Source organism: Bombyx mori, chromosome 19 (genome assembly GCF_030269925.1).
Source record: "Bombyx mori chromosome 19, ASM3026992v2".
NCBI classification, from domain to species: domain Eukaryota; kingdom Metazoa; phylum Arthropoda; class Insecta; order Lepidoptera; family Bombycidae; genus Bombyx; species Bombyx mori.
In genome coordinates, this window is record NC_085125.1 from 12,489,942 (window position 1) to 12,506,213 (window position 16,272).

The following is a 16,272-nucleotide window of genomic DNA, read 5'->3' on the forward strand; positions in this document are numbered from 1 at the left end:
GAATAAAAATTAAAATAAGACATGACCTAAAGGTCTTAGTTACCAGGTCATAAAATCCCTTAAAAAAAACCCACTTTGGCGCCTTTTGTGACTATAATTTCCACAAAAAGGTTAATTATCAGGCTAAAAATAAAATAAAACGTTGCTTCCGCAAACCGACTTATTAAATTGTCCCAAGCGTGGAATGTTGTGATATTAATAAATAACATAACTGAGACTCCGACCTCATGGGTTTCAGTAACTACTCAACGCAGTGTACGGTGCAGTCGTCGAAGTCGTCGTGGCCTAAAGGATAAGACGTCCGGTGCATTCGTATCTAGCGATGCACCGGTGTTCGAATCCCGCAGGCGGGTACCAATTTTTCTAATGAAATATATGTACTTAACAAATGTTCACGATTGACTTCCACGGTGAAGGAATAACATCGTGTAATAAAAATCAAACCCGCAAAATTATAATTTGCGTAATTACTGGTGGTAGGACCTCTTCTGAGTCCGCACGGGTAGATACGACCGCGCCGTCTATTTCTGCCGTGAAGCAATAATGCGTTTCGGTTTGAAGGGTGGGGCAGCCGTTGTAACTATACTGAGATCTTAGAACTTATATCTCAAGGTGTGTGGCGCAGTTACGTTGTATATGTCTATGGGCTCCAGTAACCACTTAACACCAGGTGGGCTGTGAGCTCGTCCACATATCTAAGCAATAAAAATAAATAAATAAAAGTCTCTGTGCTCACCTGTGAAATGAATGATGATGAAAAAAATTAGATGCTAGCCTATCATTATTCATACAGAACGCAGGATTAGTCGATTCTTTAACCGGAATTTTGTGAACCACAACCCGAACAGTTTCGCCGGAGAAACTTGTCTTTTAAAGGGTAGGAGAGCCCTTAATGCCATATCTATCCGATGATTTGCAAACGAAGTAAATTGTCCCTTCGCAATAAGGTGACGGTCTACAAAATTTACATACGCCCGGTCATGACCTATACAAGTGTAGTGTTCGCTCACGCAGCCCACACTGACTTGAAACCCCTTCAAATCATACAATTCCGTTTTTAGAAGATAGCCGTCGGAGCCATGTGGTACGTAAGAAACGTGGATCTCCACGACGACATGGACCTAGAGTCCATTAGTGAGTATTTACAGCCGACATGAGTGCGCCATTTTGCGAAAGCGGCATGACACGAGAACCCTCTCATCGTGGCCGCCGGAGTAATTCCCGATCCTGTGGACCGAATGGTAAACAGTCGACATCGCCCAAAACACGTCATTTAGTCGTAGTCGCCCCATCATATCCCATCTTCAGTCCCCAACGCGCTGAGCGAAAGCGACGACTTTCTTCTTAACTAAAGAGTTGTAAAAAATATTCACAGTAACGTAGGTGAAAGTTCATAAAAAATAACCTTCGCCGAGAGCAAGATAAAAGCTTTATTAACAGATACGCATAACACGCAGAAAGCTTACAATGTATTATTAATATAATATGAAGCTTAAAATCTAATGAAAATCTTTAAAAACTGTTTTTACAAATCGGAATTCTCCATGTTTCCCGGCAGTACGCGAGTGCTAATAGATAGACGTCTTTTGAAAATTGATTTTTTTTTGTATATTTTATATAAAATGAAACACAACAATATGATTAGTATAAACGCGACACATACTTCAGTGAACATTGAACCTGAGTTTGTTGCTGGTGAGCTATCCTGGGCCTTTGATAGTCTCTCGTGTCTCGGCTCTTCTGTCATAGCTAAGATTTCAATTCGAGAATGTAACTGTGCAATATCGTTTTGAAGATCATTTAAAACATTCTGTCTTTCTTTCGAACGATCTTCAATGTTTTGCTTGATTTCGTTCACATAGGACAATAGATTTTCATAAGTGGCATTGCCTTTTACAATCGTTGGATTAGTTGTTATTATTTTAGGTCGATAAGATAAAATTCTCAACATTTTCTCTAACAAGTCGTTAGTTTTTCTGTTTTCATCAGCAATTGTATTTGTAGCGTTATATAACTTTACGTTGTCATCAGTTAAAGTTTTTTCTAATTTGCTCGTAATGTTTTCAATTTGACTTAAATCATTTTTAACTGTGACAGAAATATTATCATTTCGGTTATTCAAGGGTAAATTTTCTGTAAATTTTAATAAAATATCTCTGATTTTCATTAGCATTTTATTTTCCTCTCCGTAAATAGTCCTCCTATCCGTGGCACCTATAACTTCCTTACGTCTATTGACATTACATACGATGCCTTCGAAATTTTCAGCACTGTGTTCATCTATTCTCAACGAAGTCAGTTCAAAAGGAACATCATTCTGTTTGAATTTTACGATAATTTCACAAGGCAATGGATTCCCGCCAATGCTCAGCTTCTTTAAATTTGTACCCATGAAATCTTCAGCACTTATTGTACTTATCCTGTTATTATCAGCTATCAGTGTGGTTAAACTCTGCAATTGGTAAAATCTTTCACCCTTCAGATCATCCAAATCGTTGTACGATATATCTAAAGAACTCAAATAAACGAGGCCACTGAAAATGCCGAATTGAATCTGCGTCAGTAAATTGTGTGAGATGTTAAGGGAATGCAGTAGGATGTTATCCTTGAATACCCCAGGTTGGATGTAAGAAATTTTGTTGTAGCTCAAATCGAGAAATCTCATAGATTTCAAATCCGAAAACGCTCCGACTTCCAATTTAATTATATTATTTTTGTACAATTTCAAATCATCTAGCCTCTTTAGTTCGTTTAAATGCAACTTCTGAACGTTTGTTATTTTGGAACAAGAAATATCTAGAATAGCTACAGACGAGTTTCCGAGGCCAATTAATGATATATTAGGTTCCAAACCCGAGATAATCAGTTTGTTTAAATACATGGATGATTTTACAATATTCGCATTAAAGGCCAGTTTATCATTAAACGAAATGTCCAAAAAATTGAGATCCATTTGGTCTAACAGACTGTTATCTGAAAAATGTTCAATTTTGTTATGTGTAACAATGATTTCTTTCAGACTCGTTAGTCCAAGTAAGGTTCTGTCGGATATAGTTTTAATAAAATTGTTATTTAGTAACAATTTTGTCAAGCTTGAAATCTGGGTGTTATTCAAGTTGAACTCTATTAGCATATTGTAAGATACATCAAGGGTATCCATATCTCCAGTGTGAGCGAAAGCGTTGTATTGCAATCTTTCGATGTTACTATGAGACATATTGACATTTTTCAATTTTATCATTCCTTCAAAAGAATTATTTTGAATAACAGTCAATAGGGTCCCGGATATATCAAGCGTTGGCAGAGAGCTGAGTCCGTCGAAGCTACGTTCCTCCAAGGCTCCGACCAGTGGGTTATTCCCTATTTCAAAATTTACCAACGATTTCAATGACGCAAACGAATTCGAGTAAAGCCGAGAAATGTTGTTGTTCGATAAATCTAAATACAAAAGTGAATTCAAGCCTTGAAAACTGTCACTATTTATGTAACTCAAAAAGTTGTTTCTCAACAATAATTCATGTAGACTCAAAAGATCATCTGTTTCGAATTCAATGTGTTTTATTTTATTATTAGATAAATCCAGATGAGCTAGATTCCGTAAAGTCTTGAAACTATTCACTGATAAATTTTCTATTTCATTGTCGTTCAACAATAATATAATAGCGTTATCTAATCCAAAAAATGCAAAGTTTTCAATCGTTCTGATGTGCATGTGATCCAATTGTACGTGCAGTACTGATTTCAGTCCATTGAAAGTGCCTTTTTTCAGTGAACCCTCCAAATTATTCATTTGAATTTCGAATCTCGCGATATCGTTGCCCTTAAACAAATCTGTCGGAAGGCGTTTAATGTTGTTATTCGAAAAATTTATCGTTTTGAGTGTTGTTGTATTCTTGAATAGTTCGTCATCGATAACTTGTATTTTATTATTACTCAGATCTATCTGTGATATGTTTAATAGATTCCAAAAAACGTTCTTCTCGACTACAGCTATGGAATTGAAACTCAAATCTACATATTGTAAGCTTATGAGATTTTCGAAAACGTTCGCTTTCAATTCTACAAGTCTGTTATTTTGAAGATGGAGCTCTTTTAGATTGATGAATCTGAATAATGACGTGTTTATGTCGGATATTCTGTTGAAAGCTAGATTAAGCGTTAACAATTTCCTGGTACCTTCGAACGTGTTGCTTGACAAAACTTCAATCGAATTATGCGATAGGTCAATTGATTCCAGTAAACGGAAATCGTCAAATATCATATCCGGAAGACCAACGAGATAATTGTAAGACAAATTTAAATGTCTCAAACTTGTGTACGGATGTTGACCTTCGATGGTTTGAATTTCCAATATGTTATTAACGGATAAATCGATATCGGCAAGCGAAGGTAGCTCGTGAACATTTGAAAGTTGCGCAATTGACAAAAAGTTATTTGACATATTCAACGACACCAATTTTTCCATAGGAGTTAGTATCGGCGTAAACCTGATGTCGTTACTGCTGATGTTCAAAGACTCAATGAGGCTTTCTGTGAGTCCAGAATATCCGGGTACTGTAAACTGATCGGACTGATCATTGCTACTGAAATCAATATCCCGAAAATTTAATGCAATTGGGAAAACTTTTTCGTTGGAATAAACTGAAGCTGCTATCTGGTTAACACAATTAGTAGGTGAATTCCTATTGTAGTAATTAGTATTATAAAAACTATCGACAGAGAAGTAATGCCGTTGATACCCGCTAAATTTACCAAGGCAAACCATATTGTATTTACACGCGTTCTCGTCAAAACTGAAACTGCATGGACCCGACTGAACGAAAGATAATAAACCAACTAATAGGTAACCTGAAAATAAAAAATTGCGGATTAATAATTGCAGATTCACAGCTCCCGCTATCGGAGCAGAGTTCGTCCATATTATCTGGAACCGCTGCGTTCATCGACAGTGTGTCTCCAAAGATCTTTTCTGTCACGTACCATCCGTCTTTGGAATGAGCCCTCCCCTCCGCGGTGTTCTCCGAGCGCTATGACATGTCCTTCTTCAAACGAGGCTTGCGGAGAGTACTTAATCGTAGGTAGCGACTTGGCTCTGCCCCTGACATTGCTAACGTCCATGAGCGGCGGTGACCACTTACTATCAGGTAGTCCATATGTTAGTCTACCTACAAAGGCAATAAAAAAAGAAAAAAAGATACTTATTTTTATAGATTACATTATATTATATTTATTATAGACTAGCTGACCCTGCAGTCTTCGTAGTGCCTCAATCGATAAATAAAAGACCTAAACTTTTGTGTAAAATAAACTTAAAACAAACAAAAGGAATCCGTCCGACCCCCGTCGGACACACATCAAAAGAAAAACAAAATTGTTATTTTTATTTAATTCCGAGCATTTTCATATTTATCTACCTTTTAAACTTTTTCTGGACTTCCACAAACAATTCAAGACCAAAATTAGCCAAAACGGTTTAGCCGTTCTCGAGTTTTAGCGAGACTAACGAACAGCAATTCATTTTTATATATGTCGGCGCAAATATGACTATTTACCTACTGATCATCAACTAATTACTCTGTGATAAGAAATTGATGTTTAACAGTTCCTTTTATTTTAATTTCAATACTTTAAAACGTGTTTGAAATACGTGTAAACCCGCTCACGTGTTTGAAAAACGTGTAAACACGCTCACGTGTTTACAACGTGTCAACACGCTCACGGGTACGAAGCCCCATAAATACGGCCATGCTGTCTAGCACTGATTGATTCGTGTCATAGTACAGCACGGATCTCTCTGTAACGTTGTTATGCTTCTCGTGCAATATACGAAGTTCTCGTGAAGTTTTGTTTCGGAAACCCAAACATGAGTCATTCGTCAACCAATTAATAACAGCATTGCTGACGTCACACTTTTTAAAAACATCACGGCGGTCCCTTCTCCGTCATCAGAAGTGGGATCACATGCCGCCTCCGCTCAGCAACAACCTGGTGACTAGATAACCGTATCGGCGGAAAAAGACTACCCTCCAGCATCAGCCGATGAGCCTGTACCATCTACTTCGCAAACCAGCATGGTCGAGCGACGGGATCAACAATCAACTGATCAATGAATACAAAAGATAAGTTTTTATTTTTGATTACTAAAATTTCACCACAAAATTCATCTGAAGACCATGATATCCTTACACAACGAACAACACCTTACACTTCCTTATCCCACCTTCAATAAATCTACGAGAACCTCCGAGAAATCTACGAGAACCTCTGAGAACCCTACAATAAAATCGCATTAATAGTCTCAAACTTACATAGTTACAAGTAACGCAAGTATAACAGATGCGCTACTCAAAGAAACCTTTTTATTCCTGCAGATCAATGGGAATCAAAGAAAACCTACGAGAATCAACGAGGTTGGTGCAGAGCGCGCACCGCCTAAGTGGGATCACATGCCGCCTCCGCTGAGCAACAACGTGGAGACCAGATAACCGTATCGGCGGATGAAGACTACCCACCAGCATCAGCCAATGAACCTCTACCATCTACTTCACAAACCAGGATGGTCGAGCAGCAAAATCAACAATCGGCATAAGGATAAGTTTTTATTTTTGATTACTAAAATTCCGTCACTACATAAGTACCGCAGTGTACGCCATCACATAAGTACCACAGTGTACGCCATCGCATAAGTACCACAGTGTACGCCATCACATAAGTACCACAGTGTACGCCACCACATAAGTACCACAGTGTACGCCATCACATAAGTACCACAGTGTACGCCACCACATAAGTGCCACAGTGTACGCCACCACATAAGTACCACAGTGTACGCCCACTACATAAGTACCACAGAGTACGCCCACTACATAAGTACCACAGAGTACGCCCACTACATAAGTACCACAGTGTAAGCCCACTACATAAGTACCACAGTGTACGCCCACTACATAAGTACCACAGTGTACGTCCACTACATAAGTACCACAGTGTACGCTCACTACATAAGTACCACAGTGTACGTCCACTACATAAGTACCAAAGTGTACGCTCACTACATAAGTACCTAGGAGTGGGTGATATAAATCGTATATAGATTCAATATCTATATATCGCACCAATATCGTTGAATCCGATATCGCCCCGCACGAAATCTATATATCGATATCAGCCGATACACGATACTGCTCGATGTGATGCGCATCGCCATATCGTACCGATTCGTGAATCGAAATCTATATTGCGATATCAGCCGATACACACTTACTAATTAACACTACAGGTGAAAAAGATCATTATGTTTGCATTTCCATTTATTCAGAGTATGCCAGCGGAAAACAAAATGAGACATAGTATTAATGATTTTATGCAAACAATTTCAAATGTAAATAATTATTATGTCATGACACCATGCAAGTCACAAAATATATTTTACACTATTGACATTAATTGCATGATAAAAAATAAATGTATTAGTATGACAAAACCTAACAAATACTATTTAGGTAGCTACAATTTTAGACAAGTAGCAAACTCGCTACATTATTTTTTACACATTTATCTAGCCATGAATTTGGCTAATCAACCTACTGCTTCTTTTGAGCAGGAAAAAAATATGACATCTATTAATTTGGAATCCGTTCCAAGTAATTTAAATTAAATACTAAGACAACAGAGTTTACCTCTTGCAGTAAATATGATTTATTTGGACACAGCCCATCAACAAATACTGTTTCTTTGAAAACAACTGTGATCAACCTGGTGCATCAGAACTTACAAGGTTTGATGGGTAAAGAACTTGAAATTGATTTGTTTCTAGATTACAACAAAGTCAACTTTCTATGTGTAACTGAACATTGGCTTAAAAAATATGAATTAAATTGTAATTTTAAAAATCACCAGGTTATGAGTTCCTTCTGCAGAGAGAATGCTATACGAGGAGGCTCTCTTATCATTGTTAATAAAGATTATAAATGTAAGGAACGTAGAGACATTGTGAGCCTCTCTGTGGAACGGATTATTGAAATGGCATGTGTAGAGCTTGAGCGATTCATTGTTGTAAGTGTGTACAGGCCCCCCAATTCGTTATATGATTCTTTTGAAAATATATTGGAACATGTTTTATTAAAGCTCTCTGTTTCTAATAAACATATTTTTATCTGTGGTGATTTTAATATAAATTTATTAGAAAATACAAATGCCACTATTAGATTCAGAACATTGTTAAAATCATATAACCTTAGCAATTTATTTTCAGAGCCCACAAGAAAAACTAGCACATCGGCAACCTGTATAGATAATATTTTCACAAACGTAAAACCTTTGCATAAATATATTATTAATCATTTAAGTTCAGACCACAGTGGACAATTCATATCTTTTAAAATTAAATCTGTTACAGATGTTAATAGTTCAAGAAACCTACAGTTTGTTCCTATTAATATTAGACGTATGGAGAAGTTTAGAGGTAAAGTTTTGGCAAGAATTGCGAATGTTTGTTATAGTGAAGATCCTAATGTTCACTACATGGATTTATTTAATTGCATTAATGATGAATTTAGTGCCATCTTTACTTCTAAAACTCTGATCTTACATAATAAAAGATCATTCAATGAATGGGCGACTGTTGGAATTCACAAAAGTAGGCAGAGATTATATGACCTTTATCATGAAAAATCCTATAATCATAATAAGTCATTTCATGAGTATGTCTGTAAATATTCCAAGCTTTTTAAAAAAGTCTGTACATTGGCCAAGTCATTGCACTTAGGCAAACTTATAAAAAATGCACCTGACAAAATTAAAATGACTTGGAATATCATTAATAGGGAGACTGGGAATGTCAGAAACAGCAATGCTGAATCAATTTTGAAAATCAATGATAAAATAATAACTTCTCATCAAGAAGTGGCCAGTGCTTTTGAGCGCTACTTTGCTGATATCCCAGCTTCTACTACAAAATCTTTAATTTCATCTCCTACCGTCGCCGAATCATTACTGCAAGATCATGTTGATGAATGCAGTGTTAACTTTAAGTTCACAAATATTGCTATAAAGGACATAATTGATAATTTCAAGACCATTAATATTAAAAAAACTGGTGATTTATGGGGAATATCAATTAAGGTTATAAAATCCATTATTGATATAATCGCACCTTACCTTGCTACAATATTTAATGACTGTATTTATAATGGTGTGTTTCCTGATCTAATGAAATATAGTAAAATAATACCTCTGTTTAAATCTGGTAGTACTTTTGACCCCACTAACTTTAGACCCATTTCAGTACTACCTACATTGAGTAAAATTTTTGAAAAAATTATTTTGGAACAGCTTTTGAACCATTTCTATTCCAATAACCTGCTTCATAACAAACAATATGGATTCACTAGAGGTCGTTCGACTATTGATGCAGGTGTAGATCTTATTAAAAATATTTTTCAGGCTTGGGAGGAATCGCATAATGCCCTTGGGGTATTCTGCGACTTATCTAAAGCTTTTGATTGTGTTGAGCATAATACATTGTTGAGGAAATTACACCATTATGGTATTAGGGGCGTTTCATTAGAACTTATTAAATCTTATTTATCCGGAAGAATCCAAAAGGTAGACGTTAAAGGAAAGAGATCTTCCGGTGTCTTACTTAATATGGGTGTTCCTCAGGGTTCCATATTGGGTCCCTTCTTATTTCTTGTGTATATCAATGATTTACCAAAGTTTATTGAAACCCGTCACGAGGTCGTATTATTCGCTGATGATACATCCTTATTGTTTAAAATTAAACGACAATTGGAAGATTATGACGATGTGAATGATGCTATCTCGCGCGTGGTACATTGGTTTAGTGTTAATAATCTGTTATTAAATAACAAAAAAACAAAATGTATAAAATTTACCACACCCAATGTTAGACAAGTAGACACTAATATCATTGTAAGTGGAGAGACACTGGAGCTTGTTGATTCGACAGTTTTTCTTGGTATAACAGTTGATTCCAGGCTGCAGTGGGGTCCTCACATATGCAAGTTAGCGAATAGACTTAGTTCTGCAGCGTTTGCGGTAAAAAAGATACGAACGTATACTGATGAAGATACGGCACGTCTAGTTTATTTCAGTTATTTTCATAGTGTTATGTCCTATGGCATTTTGCTGTGGGGCAATGCTGCCGATGTCGAAACGATTTTCATCCTGCAGAAGAGGGCTATTCGTGCTATTTATAATATGCACCCGAGGGAATCCTTGAGGGACAAGTTTAAGGAAATCAAAATTCTAACTTTAGCGTCCCAATACATTTTTGAAAATTTATTGTACGTGCGTAAAAACATTGTAGAATTCCCCAGAGTCTGCGATTTGCATAATGTGAACACTAGGAACAAACATAGGCTTGCGTTACCGGCGGCTCGAATTAAGAAAATAAGCAACTCTTTCAGGGGGCTGGGTGTACAACTTTTCAACAAGATCCCACAAAACGTTCAACTACTACCTGTTCATAGATTTAAGAAAACTGTCAAGGAACGTTTGTGCAACAAGGCATATTATAAAGTTAAGGATTTTTTACTAGATGGCACTACGTGGGAATGAGGCGTTCGCTGCTGGCCTTTTCATTTTTCATTATTATTATTATTTATTTGAATTGTATTTTTTTGACTTGTCTTTTTGTATACTGTAAATATGTTTTCTTGTTTAAAAAAAAAAAAAGAAGAAAATAGTTGAGAAAATACATAAAAAAGCCCGCTGAGTTTGTTTCGCCGGTTCTTCTCAGGACTGTGGCTTTTTTGGAACCGGTGGTAGAGTTAACATTTTCTTTTACATTTTGACATTCAACAAGTGTGTTTTTGATGACATCCAAGTTGAAATAAATGATTTTGAATTTGAATTTGAATTTGAATTTGACACGATATTGCTCGATGTGATGCGCATCGGCATATCGTACCGATTCGTGAATATCAGCGATATTCGTTTGGTTCGTATCGAATCGGCCAGAGTGAGTGAGCGCACGATAGGGATATCATGTGATGAATGAAACAGAAACAGGCATTATCCATACAATTGTAAACCTTATATTTAAGTCCATATGTCTGTAGATTATTCTTAGCGTATCAGCAGGATACAATTAAGGAAAGAAGTTTCAACTTTCGACCCTAACTTGAATGCAGTATAGCCTATTTGCATCGTTGAATTTAATTTCACGCGCTTTGACCTTGAACTAGAATTTTTGGACAAGTGTTTATAAATACTTAAAAGTTTTTTGTGTTTGATTTTTAAAGTACACATTTTTCTATTTTTAGTTGAATCCAAATAATTGAGTTTATTTCTTGTGTTTGTATTAAACTTTTGAAATCTACACTCTTTTGGTATATTTTGTAATTTTAAATTAAGACACAAAATACTAAAAACTGAAAATAATGTAGCCAGTCCTAAGCCTGGTAAAAGCATGAAGGAAAGTTTTTTTGATATTTTTATTTTCATGTTCTTTTTATTACTTTAAGATCATATTATAAATTGATATCAGAAAACCAACCGTATAACGTTGACTTAAATCTATATCTACTATGATATTATATCAGCGTATCGTTTCAAATCTCAAATATCATGAATCGAGAAAATCTACTAGCATCCATCAATATATAGATTCAGAAAATATATAGATTCAATATCTGATATTGATCCTCGATATATAGATACGATTCGATACACGGCAAAACCGATATTACCCACTCCTATAAGTACCACAGTGTACGCCACAATATAAAACTATACAAAATAAGTTACTTTCAAAGTAACATAAAAAGGTACACAGATACCAATCTCAGAAACAGACATTCCATTGTTTCAGATGGACTCCAAGAACTCTCTGGTGATTCACCATACATGGGCGGCTGGTGCAGAGCGCGCACCGCCTGTCAGTATGGCCGTGTCGGCGCAAATATGACTATTTACCTACTGATCAACAATTAATTACTCTGTGATAAGAAATTGATGTTTAACAGTTCCTTTTATTTTAATTTCAATACTTTAAAACGTGTTTGAAATACGTGTAAACCCGCTCACGTGTTTGAAAAACGTGTAAACACGCTCACGTGTTTAAAACGTGTCAACACGCTCACGGGTACGAAGCCCCATAAATACGGCCGTGCTGTCTAGCACTGATTGATTCGTGTCCGAGCCATAGTACAGCACGGATCTCTCTGTAACGTTGTTATGCTTCTCGTGCAATATACGAAGTTCTCGTGAAGTTCTCGTGAAGTTTTGTTTCGGAAACCCAAACATGAGTCATTCGTCAACCAATTAATAACAGTGACGTCAGCAATGCTGACGTCACACTTTTTAAAAACATCACGGCGGTCCCTTCTCCGTCATATATAGTGGTGGTACCTACCCGCGCGGACTCACAAGAGATCCTACTTACAGTAATTACGCAAATTATAATTTTGCGGGTTTGATTTTTATTACACGATGTTATTCCTTCACCGTGGAAGTCGTGAACATTTATTAAGTACGTATCTCACTAGAAAAGTTGGTACTTTGCCTGCGGTATTCGAACACCGATGCATTGCAAGATTAGACGAGCTAAGTGCATATATGATTATGTAATTGTATTAAGTTTTCTCTCGAGCTCTTGACTCGGTTTAGTTCCTAGCTCCCACCCTGAAACCTTTAGGGAAGAGGAGTTTCGGATTCCCTTGAATTTATGAAGACTGTGTTACCCAAAACCTTACTTATTATTGTGCATGTGTGTATGACTGCTTCTTTTTGTATTATATGTATGTTTATATTTGCTTCCAATTTGTTTATGTATCTATGTATACTTTTTGCCACTACGCCTGTTGCGCCTATTACTATGGGGATGGTTTCTGTGTGTGTATTCCAGAGTCGTGTTAGTTCTACTTTTAAGGGGTGATATTTACTAAGTTTTTTCGGTTCTTTTGATACTATATTGTAGTCAGATGGTACGGTTATATCTATTAAGTAGGTTTTATTTTCTGTCTTGTCTATGTATATTATGTCTGGTCTAGTGTGCTTTATTGTAGCGTCCGTCTGCACTGGTATCTCCCACATTAGCTTCGCGGAGCTGCTTTCCTTTATCTGAGGTTGAGTCAAATTCACCTTCCACCATAGCGGGTCTATTTCAAAATTGTATTTTCTTCCTATTGCCCACCAAATATACTTTACTATGTTGTTATGTCTGTTCACATATTAATAATCTATATATATATAAAAATGAATTGCTGTTCGTTAGTCTCGCTAAAACTCAAGAACGGCTGGACCGATTTGGCTAATTTTGGTCTTGAATTATTTGTGGAAGTCCAGAGAAGGTTTAAAAGGTAGATAAATATGAAAATGCTCGGAATTAAATAAAAATAACAATTTTGTTTTTCCTTTGATGCGTCCACCGTCGGACGGATTCCTTTTGTTTGTTTTAAGTTTATTTTATACAAAAGTTTAGGTCTTTTATTTATCGATTGAGGCACTACATTATTATATAATATAATTGAGCATCATTCCATTCGACCCTTCAAAAATACATCGTTAGTCACATGGAATCCCAAGCAAATAAAGGACGTCAATATATATGAAGCAACTCTACTGAATTCTTAGTTATGAAATGAATTAAAATACTTACACGAAAATATATCGCCCCTGCGACGAAACATGATTAGTACATCCGTGTAATACGTCCACGTAAGTCACTGAAACAATAATAGTAATATTGTGATTAGATTAGTGACTGGATTACTAGTGGTAGGACCTATTGTTACTGGTGGTAGGACCTCTTTTTTACTGGTGGTAGGACCTCTTGTGAGTCCGCGTGGGTAGGTACCACCACCCTGCCTATTTCTGCCGTGTAGTAGAAATGCGTTTGGGTTTGGAACTTGTCTGAGATCTTAGAACTTATATCTCAAGGTAGGTGGCGCATTTACGTTGTAGATGTCTATGGGCTCCAGTAACCACGTAACACCAGGTGGGCTGTGAGCTCGTCCAAGCATTTAAGCAATAAAAATAAATAAAAGATTATTTTCATTTGACTAATATATTACGATTTCGAAATCAGACTGAATGTGTGAATGTCTTATTTAATTTCCCTATTAGTATTGTTGTAAGTATTACAAAGAAAACATTTATTATTGCTAATATTTTTTAATAAAACGAATAATAAATAAGTACTTTTACTTTAACACAATGGATAGTGATGAGTGTGACTTACGCCCATACGGATAGGTATCACCACCCTGCCTATATCTGTCGTCTGCGCGTTTCGGTTTGAACAGTGGGGCAGCAGTCCTACTATATACCTATAAATCGAGACTTAGAACTAATGTCTCATGGTGGGTCGGTATTTACTTTGTTGATCAAATCAAATCAAATCAAATCAAAAAAAATTTTATTCAAATTATATGAAAGTACATACTTGTTGAACGTCAAAAAGAACTACCGCCAATTCACAAAAACTAGCCTCGGTCCTGAGAAGAACTGGCAACAAACTCAGCGGGCATGTCTTTTTCTTTTTTTTAATGAATTTTATTTTAAATATAAATTTTTACAATGAATATATCGTAACAATTAATGCAATATTGAAATGCCCGGAGCGAGCAACTCATTCCCACTTTGTAAAATCTTCTAGATAATCATTGACTTTATAGTAAGCTTTATTGCACAGATGTTCTATAATAGTTTTCTTAAACCTATGTCTGTGGGCCCGGTAGCAGCCAACACTAGACGGGCTTTGAGGTTGTCTATCCATCCAAGGCAATAAAAAAAAGAAAATGAAATACCTGCATCAAAGATATTCGTTACACTCTTCTACGTTGAATGCTCCAGAATCAAAATCGTCCACCTTTTATTTTTATTAAATTATATTATAACGATGTTTACCAACAGCTTTTAATTTCAAACTGACCCGCTTGTAATGCTGACGCTGTGTGTAACGAGACACGATTGTTTTTGCCAAATAAACGATTATGCTTAGGGTTCCGTAAGAAATAACAGCTAAGCTAGGTAAATAAAAGCACTATATAAAAACAAAACCTTCAAATTCGAATCTGATTTTACGTTTACTGTAAAAATTGTTGGCACACTGTGGGAGTTTGAAAACCAATTGATATCTGGAAAAAAATCTGCGAATACTCGGCAGTGGATCGAGGCGGGTCCAGGTTTAATTTCGAATGTATTTAATTTAATTCGTAAATCCAAAGATTTGATTCTGTAATCGCTGTAAAACCAAAACTTTTTTCCCCTATCTATGCTGATAGCCTTGAGAGGCTATTTCAGCTTCGCCTTGACGTCTAGATGAGTTCACGGGGCTCAAACCGGGAGTATTGCTAACACTGGCCCTAGCAAGAGCAGTGCTTCGCAGAATCTACCACCGGATCGGAAACGCGACCCACAAAGAAGATCCAGCGAAAAACTCAGTGAGCTAATTCAACATTATCATTTCTCATAATAAGAAGAACATTCTTTTTTGTACCTGCGTAAAAACATTGAAGAATTTCCCAGAGTCTACGATTTGCATAATGTGAACACTAGGAACAAACATAGGCTTGCATTGCCGGCGGCTGGAATCAAGAAAATAAGCAACTCTTTTAGGGAGCTGGGTGTACAACTTTTCAACAAGATCCTACAAAACGTTCAACTACTACCTGTTCATAGATTTAAGAAAACTGTCAAAGAACATTTGTGCAACAAGGCACATTATAAAGTTAAGAATTATTTACTAGATGGCATTACGTGGGAATGAGGCGTTCGCTCCTGGCCTTTTCATTTTCATTTCCATTTTTCATAATTATTATTTTTTAATTGTATCTTTTTTAGACTTGTTTTTTCATTTACTGATACGTTTATACTGACGTGATAGATGCTGCTGCGTTACACCTTTCAAGGTACCAGCTGACAAACTTTCCACTGAGATACAGCAAGCTGACATTAATTTTCATTCATAGTAGAATATAAACGATCACCAGGTAAATTTTTAGTTGACAGGAAATCATTGAAAATATAATTTTTTTTTCATGTTCATGCAGTCAGCTGACGTATAATCCACCATGCTATGGCCAGTTGACTTTGTTTTTTCTTCAAAATACTAGGTTGACTATAATCTGACAAAATTTCAAATGGGAGGAAATGACTGAAAAAACTTTTTTTTTCTCCATGCGTGGGAGGCTGCTACCGCCCGCCCCACCCACGGAGTCGCAGCTGACGGTCACGAGTATTCATAGTATAGGTCCCTAATGCATTTTACGGAGTTTCGCTCGAGAGGAAATAATTGACCGAAAA

At 36.3% G+C, this 16,272-nt stretch overlaps 1 protein-coding gene across 1 annotated transcript; it reads right to left on the reverse strand.

The window, feature by feature from the left end:
* Positions 1-1,406: 1,406 nt before the first annotated feature.
* On the reverse strand, positions 1,407-14,952 carry LOC101735635 (protein artichoke). Its single transcript, XM_021346708.2, has 3 exons — positions 14,775-14,952; positions 13,625-13,691; positions 1,407-4,848 (listed from the first exon to the last, which is right to left on the reverse strand). The coding sequence occupies exons 2-3, from the start codon at positions 13,653-13,655 to the stop codon at positions 1,526-1,528; spliced, it is 3,354 nt and encodes a 1,117-aa protein (XP_021202383.2). The 5' UTR covers positions 13,656-13,691; positions 14,775-14,952; the 3' UTR covers positions 1,407-1,525.
* Positions 14,953-16,272: the final 1,320 nt, after the last annotated feature.

Bases quoted from the DNA above. Each gene is read 5' to 3' on its own strand.
- LOC101735635 (XM_021346708.2), bottom strand. From the start codon at position 13,655: ATGTTTCGTCGCAGGGGCGATATATTTTCGT. The intron at 4,849-13,624 runs GTAAGTATTTTA...TTTTATTTTCAG, and splicing joins CAGGGGCGATATATTTTCGT to GTTACCTATTAGTTGGTTTA.